This window comes from Neltuma alba, unplaced genomic scaffold (genome assembly GCF_004799145.2).
Source record: "Neltuma alba isolate B1F8T4 unplaced genomic scaffold, ASM479914v2 tig00012396_pilon, whole genome shotgun sequence".
Taxonomy (NCBI): domain Eukaryota; kingdom Viridiplantae; phylum Streptophyta; class Magnoliopsida; order Fabales; family Fabaceae; genus Neltuma; species Neltuma alba.
Genome location: NW_021636890.1, coordinates 125804 through 142165, shown reverse-complemented (window position 1 = coordinate 142165; position 16362 = coordinate 125804). Strand labels below are relative to the sequence as shown.

Sequence of the window (16362 nt, the reverse complement as noted above, 5' to 3'; positions counted from 1 at the left end):
ACAACACCTATTTATTACAAATAACTAACTTAACTTTTTTTCTTAATCTACTCAAATTAGTCAATTAACTCTTATATTTAGAACCGAAGGTAGGACGATTTGCTAGAATAATGATATAGAAAGAATGAGAACTAGTAATTAAGATAAATCTATGCATATTGTACCAATGATAAATACAAGTGAGAATGAATCTATACAATTTTCACAAACAGAATTGTCGATGCCCCACGGACATTCTATAATGAGGGGCTAAAATTGGAATTAAATATATGTGTGCGTGTCCATGTGTGTGTGTGTCTATAATGTCATACAGGTAAAATTTGAAATACAAACATCTTGGTATGATCTTCTCAAAGAAGAGGAAGATGCAAACTTGAAAGCTAACATGAAGATATGGTCTTAAGTTGCGACTACTCTCATAGCCATTTCCAAATAGTGAGCAAACCAGTACCGTCTCCTGTAAAAAAGAGTCCACCAGGGCCTCTTCTATTACTCGAACATCTTTTTTTGAGAAGAATCTTCCTCTTGCAGCAAACCTGACAGCAAAAGGAAAAAAAAGGATCAAGACATGATAACTCACAATATTAAACCAAAATAAAAATGAAACATGAAGTCTACTCACGATGGCATTTCATACAGCCCAACTGAATTGTCGCTGCACGAGCAAAATAATACAGGTTTTCCTTTGGCATCAATCATCCCATTAATTCTAACCACACCCTGTGACGTCGTCAAGAGTACTATATATTAAAAGGATTTCTACCAACATCATCAAGGCTATATAATACACACCATTTTTCTAAATAGACTCACATTTTCTTCGTGGTGTGTGCATACTATTTCCAAAGTGTTTTCAGTCCAAACTTTTACTGTGCCGTCCAATGAACTTGAAAATAAGTATTGGTCCCAGTAAACAAGGGATGTCACTACGTTACTATGTCCTTTCAGTGTCATCGTACATTGTAATGTTTTGAGGTCCCAAACCTAAGAAGATAAAAAATCAATAAATCCTCTCAAACGGATTCAACAACAACACATACAGAAAGTTGAAAACAAATCATGCGTGCGTAATTAATGCGGATTATTTTCATGTTAAACACAAAATAAGACAAATGATGCACGATCATACCTTGATGCTATTATCCATGGAACCTGAGTAAAGCTTGTCCCCAGGTCCCCCGGTTAAGCAAACAACAGCTTTGATGTGACCGTTCAATGTTGCCGATGGTTTAAATGGGAGATCTGCATCAGAACTACCTCTCCATGCATAAATAAACACCATCCTATAATATCAGGACAATGTGAGATAATGAGAGCGGAACAAAGAATATCACATCAAATATCAAAGTTATAATATTAATCTAGTAGAAGAACTCGGTAAAACATTTAACAAACAATTACAGTTGCTCCAGCGAAAACTGTGTCGTTGCAAATGGCCATGGCGAGTACACGACCTTTGGGTCCATCAAGAGCAAGCTCAGCACCGTTCTGAATATTCCATGGCACCATAATAACCACAACCATGCACGCAATCAATTTTCGATTATCTGATCAGTCACATAAAAGATGAAAGACACAAACAGAATGCAATCGCATAAAGAAGTTTAAGAGAGCGAGCTGACCTTAACAGCATTCCACACACCAGCAAAAACCCGCGAACCCGCACTGATCAGGCACCTCGCTTCATTACCCAGATTTAGTACATTAACACATTGACCCGTATGACGGTCCCACATGCGAAGTGTGCCATCAGTGCTACAAGAAAGAAGTTTGTCCGATCCAATCGGAAGTGTTATCCCTGTGACGATCTGTGGTCATGATTTAAAGTTTAGCACTTGATCAAGCGAATACCCGGCAAACAATCCGATCAAATGAAGAAACCAATAGAAAGAGGAAAAAAAGGTGCAATATCAAGGATAACGGTATGGGCAAAATGAATTGAAATACTTTAAAAGGCAATGGAGGGAAGTAGGTGCCTTCTTGTGTTGATGGAGCTTAGTGAGCAGAGAAAGGCCATCGCCGTGAAACCAGGAATGCAAGTACCGACAGCGATCGCCATGGATGCAATTTCCATCGATCCAGTATTTGCAAATTTGAGATGATGAACTGCGTTTCGGCTTAGAGGATCTTATGCTACCTGCTTGACGCTTGTTAAGCAGCTCATTCTTGGGAGACTTGTTAAAAGATTGGTAGGCAGTGTTACGCGGAGGGACCTCTCTATAAGAAGGAAACTCCCTTTTCCTTGCGACGTACCTCGAATCCATTCTGTAACAAGAGATTGGAATCAGGACATTTCAAGCCAACCAGTCATCATTTATTTTTCATAATTCATATTCGCGACGCCGAACATCTCACGCAATTCATAATTATCTTACACATTATCATAATACAAAGCAGTACATCATATATACATATATATATCAAACTCCCTTCAATTGTGTATATGAAAGAATTTTTTATAAGAAATAGGAATAATTTGTTCAAATTTTTAGTATCATTTTTTTTATTTTTATCCTCATTTATTATTGGTTTGTCTCACTGCATTAATCATCCACACACTCACCCTCAATCACCATCTCTTCACAGGTGAAAGTGTTTTTGAAAAATAGATTATATTTTTTTTTACATATTTATTGCACATTATTTAACCAGTTTTAATTAACTTTGATATGCAAATCCTGTTATTTGTCTCCTCTTATCAAGAAAACGACTGGGGGGAGTAACTTTATAAGGTCTCGTCTCATCCAAATAATCTCTGTACAATCAAATCTTGTCATATTAATTTAAGTGGAATTTTTGCTCCAAACAATATAATGAACCTGAATTTTGTATTTTACAAAATATGTAACAACGAATTAATGCTTGAAAAGGCCGGCCAACGTAAACATTGTTATTGGTGCATATGATATCAATGAAGCTATTTTAAACTACTGTCTCCGGTCCTTAACAATATGAGTTAGTTAATTATATATTAGCTAAAATTACAATGTGATGAAACATTTAACATATGCAATTACTGTAAGAACTACCTTAAAAAAAATAGATAAATATAGAAAATAAAGTGAATTGAAATTTTATATTTAGGATTACATTAAAAATCAAATTAACTCCTGTATTAATCAAATAATGGTAAAAGATGATTGCAATGAATGTTGGGAAATCTGCTTTCATTGTTATCTTATGGAAACAAAATCTAGTCGATCTAGTTAAGATAAACAGCAATTATATATATAAATATATTTGTGTGGGTAGTCACTTAATAAATCTGCTCTCAGACGTTTAATTGATAGGAACGCCGACGTACCTTTGCCGACGATCTCTCTCTCTCTCTCTCTCTCTCTCTCGCCTGTCTGTCTGTTCACACCCGACTCTTTTGCTTAGTTCCCTTCCCGGCTTCCTTGGTCTCCTTTTATAGGCATCTGTGTGGCCATGTACTAATTGTTGTTTAAGTGATTTAAATAAATCTTAACAAGAGATTTCAAATATCCAGATTTCCTATGTCTTCGCATTTGTTTTCATTATTTAATCTTTCAAAATATGTTGAAGATAATTTTCGACCAATTAGATTCCACATATATTGGCTCTGACAATATATTTTATCTTTATAAGAGATTTGATCAGATTTATCCAACTTAGTGGATGCGTTAAATCCTATATTTTTATATTTCCAGTTTCTGTAGTATCATTTTCAACAAAAAATTCCTTTTTATTTTAAATTAAAATGCTAATCTTAAAATTCACTCAGATGACCGAATGAAGAATCAAAAAACACAAATTAGATTATAAAACGGAACACATTTTTATTTTTCTTTTCACCTAAATGCTTCAATTTCATTATCATTTTCTTTAGCAATGCGTTTATATATATTTATATCTCCAGATAAAAACAGATCCACTGAAAGTTAAACGATCGCAAATCCGTCCCTCTTAGAGAAGAAAAAAAATTAAATACTTTATCTTAAATTTAATATAATTTTTAAGTTAAATGACCTACCAACAACTCATATAATCAGAGTTCTAATTGCCCACGGAATAAGTGGGAATGTATTCAAAGTAATGAGATGTAATAACTAGGAATGTAATATAATGTTATGATGATTACAAAGAAGTTGTTTGGTCCATCATTAAGAATGGTAAAATTAAATTTAAATTAAAAGAAACAAAATTGAAGGGACAAAAATAGCCTTAAATAAAATCATTTATCCATGTAAGAAATAGGCATCTTCATCCCATAATCCAACGCTAGCAAAGAAAACACAATCATACGTGCCTTTCTTGTTCGTTCTTCAGTTTCCCTTCCCGCCTTCATACAACCGCAATAGGCAGTCTGCCAAGAGAAGGAGGAAGGGTTAGGCAGCGCATGGAAAGGTCGTCAGTGGGGGCAAGGAGGAGGAAAGGTCATCGGTGAAGGAGCATTGGGTGAAGAAAGATAATGGAGAAGGCAGGGGCAAATAATACTACCTCCGATCCTTAATATAAGACCCTATTTGACTTTTTGTTTGGTCCTAATTATAAGACCCCAATCCATTTTTTCTCTCATATTTATGTATTTTTTTTCCAAGATAATCCTTCTAATAGTGATAGTTCTAGCCAATACACTTAATTAGCAAGGATATTTTAGGAATGACAACACTTATTTATTAGAAATAACTAACTTAACTTACTTCCTTAATCTTCTCAAATAAGTCAACTGGGTCTTATAATTAGGACCGGAGGTAGTATCTTTTTATTGATTCCCACATGTTGTAATCCCTATTCTTCATTTTTAGAAGTGTAATCTCTATTACCTTATATAATGTAATCCTAATGCATCAAGATTACCTAAATAAACCAATCAAACGCTTGGAAGAGGATATTGCATATGCATTACAGGGAATTCAAATGCAATGTATTGAACCAAAATTTTCACATCATATACTACCTCTGGTTCTAATTGTAAGAGCTAGTTGACTAATTTGAGGGGATTAAGAAAAGAAGTTAAGTTAGTCATTTGTAATAAATAGATATTGTCTTTCTTAAAATATCTTTGCTAATCAAATGTATTGGTTAGAACTATCATTGTTAGAAGGACTACATTAGAAAAATATATATATAAATAAGAGACAAAATGGATTGAAATCTTATATTTATGACCAAAATAAAAATTAAATAAGGTCTTATATTAAGAATCGGAAGTAGTAAAATGTATCAACTATTTATTTTATTTTAAAGATATTTATCTTTTTAAATATAGTTTTACAATGCTCGATAATCAATTGAATTTAAACGTCCTGTGACTTAATAAATAATCAATTTAAACCAAAATACAAATACCAGATTGTAGTCAATCCTTTATTTTTCGAAATAAACGGGCTCAGCAAAGTCATCATGGTAGTGTGGTTAATCCTTTATATTGGCTCCAGAATCAGATGACCTTTGCAGGAGTTGAATTTTCATCATCATGTTTAAGAGTAGAAGCAGTGCAATTCTGGGGATGAAGGTTGAATTTAGCTCTGGCTTTTAATGGTCGTCTCGTCTTGTTATAGGCAAGGGGCAGGGAAAGCTGTAATCTGTGGGTTACTGGAAATAGTGGAGGCTTTGCCTTTCATCGTGGACCAAAGAGTACAACAAGAGGGATCATGTCGAAATGTTCACGGTGCCAGACGATATACATGTATCTATATAATATATATAGACACGCGAGAGAAACATTATCCCAAACCAGACTCCCCCATTCAAGAATAAAACATGAAGCTTACCCGAAACTGTAGCTACATAAATGGAGGAGACAACGCTACCGAAATTAGCAGAACGCAATGATAAGCCTGAGCCGCATGGCAATATGTGCAGGACAAGAACCTCATTCTCTACATGCTAGCTTATTATCAACAATGTACTAAGCTTTCAGCATGGCCAGGTAATCATCTATTATGGACATGGCTGATGACCGGTAGCCGGAACCAAAGAGGTTATAATGATTTAAGTAGTGATACAGCATGTAAAGATCTCTCCTCTTCTCAAATCCTGGCTGTTTGGGCATCACCTGACGATAAAATACATACATACAAGGAAATTATTATTACACACTTGCTAATCCACGTTTATCACATGAAATTATATGAGCTGACACCGCTTGTTAAAACCAACAATTATTGTTAACAACACAATGTTCGAGGTATTCTATTTGATTTGTAGTTCATAAAACCCATCTTTTTATTTCGCCAATTATTGACTGACTCCATGTAAAGTAGAGAAAGAAGAGTTTTTTTTTTTTTTTTTTGGGTGACACAGAGAAGACTATATTGCACTAGTTCAGGTAAGAATGTTATACTCTATGCTCAATAAATCCTTTGCACCGTAAAGCAGATAGCATTATTACCTCAAAATACGAATTATAGAATGATCCTCCAAAGCCAGCACACCAGGACATTCCGAATTCCGCCTCATTGTGTCCATCTATAAAATAGGGCAACAAAGAACATAGTGGAAGTCATTTCTACAAATAATTTCCAAGATCACAAATTCAGTGAAGTCAAATTTATTTAGTATTGGCAGGCAACTCTTTTGCATAATGGAATCATACTTAAACTATTAAAGCTTGTCTCATTTTTTCACAAGGAGCAAAATTTTTCATCCTAAAAAAGTCCAGCGGGGCTTTCAAGCTCCTGTTCAATATTCTTTTGCATCAGAACTATTTCTATGCTGCATAACACTATTTTTTCACTTGTAAATGTCCGCAGATAAAAAACAAGTGTTGCATATACTTATGCTTCCGCTAACCATCATGACAATTGACCTTGAGTTTTAAGAAACAGTTTTTAATAGAAAGCACCAAGAATATTATGGACCTCTTCGGCTTCAATTAAGCAAATACATTCTTACGCGCACAATTAAAAGCATGGCAGTCCAAACCCAGATGTTATAATTTATTATCCCTGAAACGTCGTACCATATCACTTAACACCCTGCTTTGATTATATAAAGGTTGCAATCTGATGCAGAATAAAGGTTAGCAGTTAACGGGTAGGAAGAACTAATCCCTTTAGCTTCTAATTTTGTCACTGCTCCGCTCAATTAGTGCAAGTCCAAAACTAGTGTTACCGTAGCATTGCTTTTAAGAAAAAAGATCCTCTTGCCTTTTTGGCCAAACCTGGTCTTTAGACGAAAGATGACTTACAATAACATGCTGGGTCCAATATAACAGGCTCCCCGTTCTTGTCAGAGAAGATATTTCCACTCCAGAGGTCTCCATGTAGCAAGCATGGCTCTATTGCCACATTGTCGAAAAGGGGCCCCATACTTTTTACCAATCTTTGCCCTGTTAAATTTAGTCATCATGAAAAAGCAAAATCACATGACATGCTAATTACAAATAGAGAAAATTTCTTCGAAATAAATCTTCATGCCATCAGCTCGAGAGAATCTAAATTGTAATGACTGATAATCAGCATTATACTATGAGCATGAGAACACCTATAGTTCTCAGTTTCTCACTATGGGAATCAATGTAAATACTAAATTCTTTAACACCTGAAATAATAGTTCCATAGAAATTATTTAGTGAATGTTCTATGCACTTCACTCTTTTGAGTTGGATCACTCCACCAGGAAGACAGATAAAACTGAGGAACCCCAAATCAATAAGCTGCTACCATGGTCTTCACTAAATTTTAGATTGGACCAAGAAGAGACTTGCAGTTAGTTCAGCACCAGTGAATAAACTTTGCCAGGAGGCATTCATTCATATATTTGTTCAAGCATTTTCAACTAATCGGCTACAACTTTTATTAATATGAATCTACTAGATAAGATTTCAGACTTAAAAACTAATCATTGGGAAGAAAAAACAGTAACTATTAATGAAAATTACCCTTGTCATATATAGTTCTGTCACCGTACTGGTCCAGTGCTAACTTAAGTTGATAACCCAATCTATGCTCACCATAAAACTGAATCCAATCTGATGACCAGGTGTTTATCTGTGGGGTGCTGCAAATAATATTTATGATGTCATTAGAATCCTATCTCTATTCAAGGATTTTTCATAACAGAGATAAAGTATACCTGCCAATGGTGTTATCAACATCAAAACCAAAACCTTTACTGGATTTTCCTACTTTATGCATTTCAGCAAGCTTCCTCCCTAGATCAGACTGGGGAACAAGAATAGATATCAGGATAACGGGTTTTACTAATCAGAAATAATTTCTAAGTAGCTTACCTGATTTCCTCTAGAAGCTCCAAATTCAATGAATTCCATAATGATGAAAGAACCACCGGTGGGCAATGATCCAACCTACGATACATTAAAAGATAAATTAAGTTCCTTTGAATAACTGGACTTACGCTGACATCAAAGAGCTTAGGAAACAAGTAGCTTCCATCACATTCAAGTTCAATTTTCAACACCTTAAATGGTTGAGGCACACGAATGGTCTTGGTTTCATACATTGCTCCTAAACCAAGAGCCTCTCCTTCAAACATTGATGGTCCAATACTCCTAACACAGTGTTCCAACCAGACAAAAATCTTAATATAGCAGAGGATCTAAAGACTTGAATGGGATAAAAAATATGCAGCATGCAGTGAGTGACATTTCAAAACCAAGGACCTCCATGGAAGTTAACATGTCATATACCTGTTTGTTTTAACAAAAAAAGAGCCAGCATCAGTGTCATAGCGACTAGCAAGATTGATACAACCTCCACCAATAGGATTGATTCTGGTTATCTGTGTGGCTTTTCCTTCAGAAAGAATCCACTCACGTATTGGATCATTGCTCATACTAGCCACTGAAAAAGGATTATAAAGTGATCAACCGCTTTTTTCCCCTCTGAGAAACACAACATTCATGACCTCAAATAACTCAAACGGGATATACAGTTTTAGCAGAAAGTCATCGCTTAGCCATCCAGCAAACTCTTATCTTTAAGCTTTCAGACTAAAATTGCACTTTTACCACGTACAATATAATCAACTCAACTAATTTGCTTCAGCAAACCTTCAATTGACCACAAACTATCGAAACATCACATATATAGGAAAATGAAAAGCATAAAGTTTCTTAGACCATCAGAATTATGCCCTCAAATCTAAAAGAACTCAAAAAAAAAAAAAAAAACACACACACACACACATTGAAAACGTTGACCAGCAATATTTCAAACCCAACGAGGAATTTCAATTGAGCTCAAAAAAGTAATTTTTTTGTCCCTGGATATCCAAAAAGGAAAAAAGAAAACTAAAAAGGCAGCAGGGAAAAATGCTTGCAATGACTCCATGGAACTCAATGTAGAAGTTGCGGAAAAAATGGATTTAGTTCGTGCCATTACTTACAAATCAAAGGTTTGGTTTTGGTTATATAGTGATGAGGAAGGCAACGGAGTGAAGGGAAGAAGGTAGAAGGGGATATGACTCCAATGTGTGCAGCCATTAACCCGACCCCAAAGCAAGTGCACACAGAATTCTGCCAATTATCCCTAAAAACAACAGAACCTGAGAGCAATTATAATTCACAAACTGTAAAGTCAACTAAACTCTAGCATTATTAGCTTGAGCTGACATAAAGCTTTACTCACTTTGTCATGACATTTATCCTACAGGACATAGAAAGAGTGTTAAAAGAGAAGGCAAAAAGAATAAATAAATATTATTACCAGAGCAAACTATTCAGACTTCATTAACTTTCTTGAGATAAACAACTTGATTCCAATTCTAACCAAAAGCAATCATTTGAATAACTATGCAGTCTACTATATAGAGTTCTTGCGATGTTTACCCTCAAAAGTGAGAGTTTACTTTAAAAACCACAAAGAGTGGAAGACCTTATATACTGCCATTTCTAAGCATTTATACAACCCATATGCCAAACTTTATATTTCAAGGAACAAAATAAAATAAAAAAGGCATAACTATTAACTAATATCCATTCTTACAAATCAAGAGGAAGATATCTATATAAAGTCTCAAGTCTTAACACAAGCAACCCGATACATCCCTCTATGCACTTTAGAATGATCAGGCAACAATAAAACTGCTTTAAGCTCAACCGTTTTTTTTACCCCTTTACGTTAAAGATACATGATACATCTTCCTGGGCTTTTAGCCTCATCTTTGTATCCAAAGAAGAGGGGGGGGAAAAAGATACATGATGGAGAAACTCTCAGCTTCTCAAAATGCCTGAATAAGACCAACAAACTGTTGGTTGAGATGGTAAACTGTCTCACCTCTCGTAAAGAAAAGAACACAAGTTCGAATCTCAACAAGTGCACTTATTGGGAAGGCTTTAAGCTTAACACTCCCGGCTCAACAGAGATTAGTCTTAAGCTCAAAGTGACTTGAGGATACTCTGAATTATACCCAAAAAAAGAAATGTCTGAAAGAGAATAAGTGAAGCTAAAGTTTGTCCCATCAGACTAGAATTGAACAAGTCGTGCTTATTTGAATAGTACAGTGTGGCCTATTTTTCAGATTCCCTGCAATGCAGGGGGCTCACATCTAGTTAGCGATAAATTTGAGTATAATAAGACAACATCCTGCAAAATATTGGGTTAAGAAAAACTCAATATGTTAAGCAACAAGCATACTAGCATTGGGTTGTATAAAAGAATATGAAGCCAGTCCCACTGAATTCACGCAAAGGGTTCAACAGTTGCTAATGTATCCACATGATATCATCGGGATAAGTTAAATGAAAACACATACCCACAAAATCAGGACACGAGAAATGTAGCTCCCGAGAATCATAATGAGTAGTGAAAGATACAAAAATTCAAACACAGCAGAATAGGCAGGAGGAATCAAATTCAATATTCTAACCAACAAATTAATTGTGTTGTCTTCGCTACTTTCGGCAAACAAAAACCATAAAATCCCAAAACCCGAAAGGCGAGCTTCTAGTTTTTAGCTCCGACCAGCAAAATGAAACAAAGACAGGCTGAGACGCAGTAAGATAAGAGCAGACAGCAGACAGCAGACAGACACAAAGGAGCTAGAGAGAGGGAGGAAAACGGCAGTAAGATAGCGTCAGAGAGATTACTCACTTGCACGGAGGGGATTCTTCAGTGGAAATTACTCACCAGACAAGGGATATGATTCCCTCCAACGCGCGCAGCCGTTGGTCGTTGTCTCTGCCAAGCGAGCGAACATCCGCGAAGTCTTACTATTGATGCATTTTTAATTTTAATTTTAACTTTTAATGTAGCTGTATTTCTTTACCTTGCATTTTACATAAAACATGATTTGTTGTAAATTTTTAAAATATAAAGATATAAAATTTAAAAGAAAAAATTTAAAGTAAATAAAATAAAATTTAAATACTCTAAATCTAAATAAAATTGTGGTACTCCTCCTATTTTAAATGTAAGACTCATTTTACAGTATAACTTACATTACAAAATAGATCTTGCATTTAAAATTAGAATATATTAGAGAGAATCGAGATACCCTAATTTATTGGTTGCTAAAATTTTTATTAAATATCTGCTCAGCGTATTAGCATCAATATGTCTATGAGATATAAAAAGGATGACAAATTACACTAATTATAAATCATAAGCGATACGGTTAATTTATTATACATAAAGGCGTTTAATGCGATGGTTTTCCTTCCTGAAGCCGCAAGAGAATCCAACGACAAGGAGGCTTTGCCGAAGATCTCCGAAGTGCCATCTTACAAAGTTGATCTTAAATTTAATGAGAACATACTAATCAGAGACACTTGTTTTCTAAACAGGAAATGGGAAAACCCATTGCCTCACAACATAAGGTAATCATATAATAATGCCCTTTCGTTTCATGTACCTAATATTGCCTTGGGATTGGGATCATTTGTTCCGGTGAATGAATCGATTTTCTAAATGAGATAACTGTCATGAATTGATTTTACAGTACTGAGCAAGGGCTGATGCTGAGGGAGGGCCGCTCTTGAGTGTATTTATTCTTTTCTTCTTTTTTGGCCAAAGACAGTATTTATTCTACTCATTCTCAATAATCCATTACAATCCTTTTATACACATAACAGAATGTGAAGATGTAACACGTGTTCAGAGAATGGTTTCTGGTTGTTGCAACAGAAATGGAAGCCAAGAGAATGGTGATTCTGGAATAGTCTTCGTGGCTTCGGATCATGTATTGACCAATCTCACTTGTGGCATCCATGTCAACAACAGGATCCTAAACATCTGGTAACGCCACTCCTGTCTTATCCAACACAACTCCACCTGGAAGCAGCCCAAAACAATTCAAAATGCCAGCGGCATCAATTGCAGCACACGCAAAATTAGAAGAAAAATGGGGCAAACACTCACAAAGTGATCCAAGTTATAATTAAGGATTGAAGTCGTAGAATTGGACATTTCATGGTTCTTTTTCAACCAATTAATGCGCAACGAAACACAGGCATTAAGACGGACCTTTGAGAGAGCAGGCAAGAACTAGAATGTTGTTGGTGACGGGGTGACTTCAGGGGCAATGTCATTTGCCAGGAAACAGGGTGACAGGGTCGGCTGCATTTGGAAGGAAACGATGCAGCAGAACACTTCACCATGCTAAGCTTAGACGATTTGCTGGAGGGAAAGCAAGTCTTGCTGAGAAGCCTAAAAGCTTTTGCATTGAATCGAAGAGAAGCTGCCGTTGAGGGATTCATCAGCCGCCACCTCTTTCCTTGGGCTGGGTGAAAGTCCTTTTGCTAACATCTCTTCATCATACTTCCTAGCCATGTCCATTAATCCCTTTTTCATAAGAGCACCAATCATAGCATTCTAAGCAGATGGATCTGGACGGCATCCGCCTAAAAGCTTTTGCATTGAGTTGAAGAGAAGCTGCCGTTGAGGGATTCATCAGTCCCCACCTCTTTCCTTGGCCTGGGTGAAAGTCCTTTTGCTAACATCTCTTCATCATACTTCCTAGCCATGTCCATTAATCCCTTTTTCACAAGAGCATCAATCATAGCATTGTAAGCAGATGCATCTGGACGGCATCCAAGTTCTTCCATTTTCTTCCACACCGCAAAAACTGGTCGAAGATATCCCCATCCACCGAACTTCCTCATTAGCATCACATAGGTGTCCATACTTGGACGATCTCCACTTTCAATCATCCTGTCAAACAACGCAAGTATCTCTCCTGGCTTCTTCATACAATCAAAAAGGAAATGATATGAAACTGCATTGGGCTGACATCCATTCTTACGCATAGTATCTAGTATTACCAGTGCCTCTTCGTGTCTGTTACTATCGCACAAAAGCTTGATGACAGTGTTATAAGTCACAATAGTGGGCTCCAATCCTAAATATTCCATTTCACGAAAGAGTTCAATTGAATGATCAACCCCTTCTGAAAGACCCATGGCACGAATAGCAATATTATAGGCCACCACATCAAGTTTCATATGTTTGCTCTGAATCTGCTTGTATAATTTCACAGCTGTCCCAGGCTCTCCACTTTTGCATAATATGTCCATATATATCGCATATGAACGCAGATTTTTTTGAACTCCTCTCCTGTCCATCTCTTCCCATAACTCCCTACACCTGCTCCACCGCCCCAACTTAAACCACCCGCGAAGAAGAATATTATAAATCTTCGCACTGGCTTCCGACTTTATATTCTCGTTCTTCCCAAGAACCAATTCCTGGGCTTCATGCACATGCTTGTAGTCACATAATGCATCAATAAGATTACAGTAAGAAGTTTCATCCTTTAAATTAAACTGCCCTAGCTTTTCATACGCCTCGATCGCTTCTTTCACCAACTGTGCCGACGCATAACGTTTAAACATGATTCGAAACGTTGCATGGTCCGGAAAAGAACACGGGAATTTCCGCATACGTTGAATTAAATCCCAGGATAGCTGAAACTCCAAGAACTTACCGAGAATGTCGAGCATGTGATTATAGGCATCGGTGGGGAGCTGGAGGCGGTATTGGCTCTGGACCCAGTTAAAGAAGTCGAATGCGCGTTGCCAGTCATTACTGTAAGTAAGAAGAGCTTGGCGGACAGTTGTGGGATCAAGGTTTAAGGGATTCGGGTTAGGAATTAGGGTTTTGGCAGCAGAATTCGAAATGACCGGAAAATTTTTCTGGGCCGAATGATAGGAAAGGATTTGGAGGAAGCCGATAGCATTGTGGGGTCTGATGCGACTTGTGTAGAGCGAACTCATTCGGCGGTTCAGTGTTTGCTGTTAAAGCCTCCGGAGAGGCTTTTGTGTAAAGACAGACACAAGCAGCTCTGCCGCTATCATAGGTTCATAGTAGTGGTAATGATAATAATAATGAAGCAGCACTTCTTTTTTTTTTTTTTAATTTTGGTCAGAGCAGCACTTGGGTTAAAACCAGCTGAATTTTACCATGTTTTGATTTTGTTTAGAACTTGGAACTAATGATCGTGCTACTTAAAATTTGATCTCATCTTATTTTTAAACCCTAAAATTTAACTTTATGTTGATTTGTTTACAGATTTTTGGTCCTCCGTACATGGTAACCCTAATAATAACGATAATAATAAATTAATTAATGATGGTGATAGTAATGCAATGGCTATTCAGATCTTTGATCTCTAATCATTAAGGTTACTTACTGATTAGAGCAGGTAAAATGGGTTGAACTCATGAGTCCAATCTGTCAACCCGTAAAAAATGACAGGTTAAGATTGACTAAAAGTCAAATGAAACTTTTAAACCAAGGTACTGAAAACCGGACCGGCAATTGAACCGGTCAAAGCAATGGGTGAAGGGTCAGTGGGTCAGACCAAAGTCAAACCAGGGTCAAACCGGTGAAAAATAAAAAATAAAAAATAATTTAAATGTTCACTAAGAATTAGATATCAATTTAATATCTTGAATTACTAGTAAAATAATTACATTCTTACAACTTCTTATAATATCATACTATTAAAATCACTAAATATTCATCCCAACAGAATATCAAAATGGATATATGATAATAAAATATTTCTCCTTATAATTACTCAATCACTAAGTCCTAATTATCAACAGCTTTTTAAAAAAAATCATCAAAATTTTTTTTTAAAAAAAAAAGGGGGAGACTGGGTTGATCCACCAAACTGGGCGGGTCACCCCGGTTCAGTCCGGGTCACACAGTAACCCGATTCACAGCTTAACCGGATCGGTTTCCTAGCCGGTTCACCGGTTTCCGGTCTGAACCGGGCGGTCCGATCCGGTTTTCAATACAATGTTTTTAACCCGTATCGTATAACCCACAACCCGCAGTAAGCTAACCTGCCAACACGCAGGCTAGCTCGTATTTATTTTTTTGATATTTTTAAATTTTATTAATTATTATAATTATATTATTATATTTTACATCCTATCTAAAAAATTTTAAAAAATACTAATATCATTTATTTGGTGTTTTCAATCAAATATTTGAAGGAAAAATAAAAATTTCATTGTATTTTCTTTATATGTATAAGAAAAAATATTTGAAAAGAAAAAAAAAAGAAAATAATAGTTAGCAGGCCAACCTATCAACCCACCATGATGGGTTAAGGTTAGCTAAAAGTCAACCCGTCATTACACATGTCTTTTTCAACTCGCACTACTTAACCCTAACCTATCATGAGGCAACTTACAACTCACGGGTTGACCCATATTACCACCTCAATTAATGATTAGTCTAAAAAGGCCACGATTTCATATTTGAATTTGCGCATTAATAACCGCCCCAAAATGCATTATTATCACAACATAACCATTTTTTTAACCAAAACAACATTATCATTTAAAATCATATAACTTCATGCTTTTTTAAAAAAAAAAAATCATGCAGCTTTCTAGACTTCATCATCACCCTTGACTTCACAAACACCTGGTGGTCATTTTGATTTCATAACTAGTTTTTTTTTTGTTAATGTAAACCCCTCATCATCATTCTCTTATACTATACTCTTATAGTCCTGTTTATAAGTCACTTCTAACATGTTTTACATAAATCAAGAAAAATCTTAAATTTTATTAATTCTCATTGAAAATTTAACAACTTTTCAACTTTATCCCTATTTAATATGCATTATACCTCACATAAACAAAGTCAACACAATAATAAATGAATGATAAAATTGTACATCTATACAAAAAATTTCTCTCAGTACCCTATAAATAAGACCAAAAAATGTCTTTTTTCTCTATCATATAAATAAGACTAAAGGAGTATCTTGCAAATCATTTAACTATATGGCATGATTTTATTCCAATGTCCATGACAAATCGTTATTAACTTTTAATGGTCAGTTTGTACACGGCTTAATCATCACCATGTTAAATGTGAAAGTTTTTTTATTGCTTTTTGGTGGTATGGCCATGATGCACACACATAAGCTGTAGGAAAAGCTAGGTTAATTGCTTCATTTTATTAATTGGCTGTT

The 16362-nt window shown here is 35.7% G+C and overlaps 2 protein-coding genes and 1 pseudogene across 8 annotated transcripts; all 3 read right to left on the bottom strand.

The window, feature by feature from the left end:
* Window positions 1-300: 300 nt before the first annotated feature.
* On the bottom strand, window positions 301-2264 carry LOC114726607 (zinc finger CCCH domain-containing protein 48-like; annotated as a pseudogene).
* Window positions 2265-5556: 3292 nt separating this feature from the next.
* On the bottom strand, window positions 5557-11051 carry LOC114726588 (protein-ribulosamine 3-kinase, chloroplastic-like). 7 transcript variants are annotated; one of them, XM_028913202.1, is made up of 10 exons: window positions 11022-11051; window positions 9316-9458; window positions 8618-8771; window positions 8389-8479; window positions 8201-8275; window positions 8044-8132; window positions 7850-7968; window positions 7157-7297; window positions 6359-6435; window positions 5557-6022 (listed from the first exon to the last, which is right to left on the bottom strand). In XM_028913202.1, exons 2-10 carry the CDS (start codon window positions 9410-9412, stop codon window positions 5876-5878), a joined length of 990 nt encoding a protein of 329 aa, XP_028769035.1. In that variant the 5' UTR covers window positions 9413-9458; window positions 11022-11051; the 3' UTR covers window positions 5557-5875. The 7 variants fall into 7 exon arrangements, with proteins under 7 accessions (XP_028769035.1, XP_028769037.1, XP_028769038.1 ...); XM_028913204.1 differs by lacking the exon at window positions 11022-11051 and adding an exon at window positions 10798-10912; XM_028913205.1 differs by lacking the exon at window positions 11022-11051 and adding an exon at window positions 10206-10278 and having other exon boundaries at window positions 9316-9474.
* An 884-nt stretch (window positions 11052-11935) lies between these two features.
* Window positions 11936-14154, bottom strand: LOC114726595 (pentatricopeptide repeat-containing protein At1g80550, mitochondrial-like). The gene is made up of 3 exons (XM_028913213.1): window positions 12770-14154; window positions 12393-12575; window positions 11936-12200 (listed from the first exon to the last, which is right to left on the bottom strand). Exon 1 carries the CDS (start codon window positions 14138-14140, stop codon window positions 12770-12772), a length of 1371 nt encoding a protein of 456 aa, XP_028769046.1. The 5' UTR covers window positions 14141-14154; the 3' UTR covers window positions 11936-12200; window positions 12393-12575.
* Between the last annotated feature and the right edge of the window lie 2208 nt (window positions 14155-16362).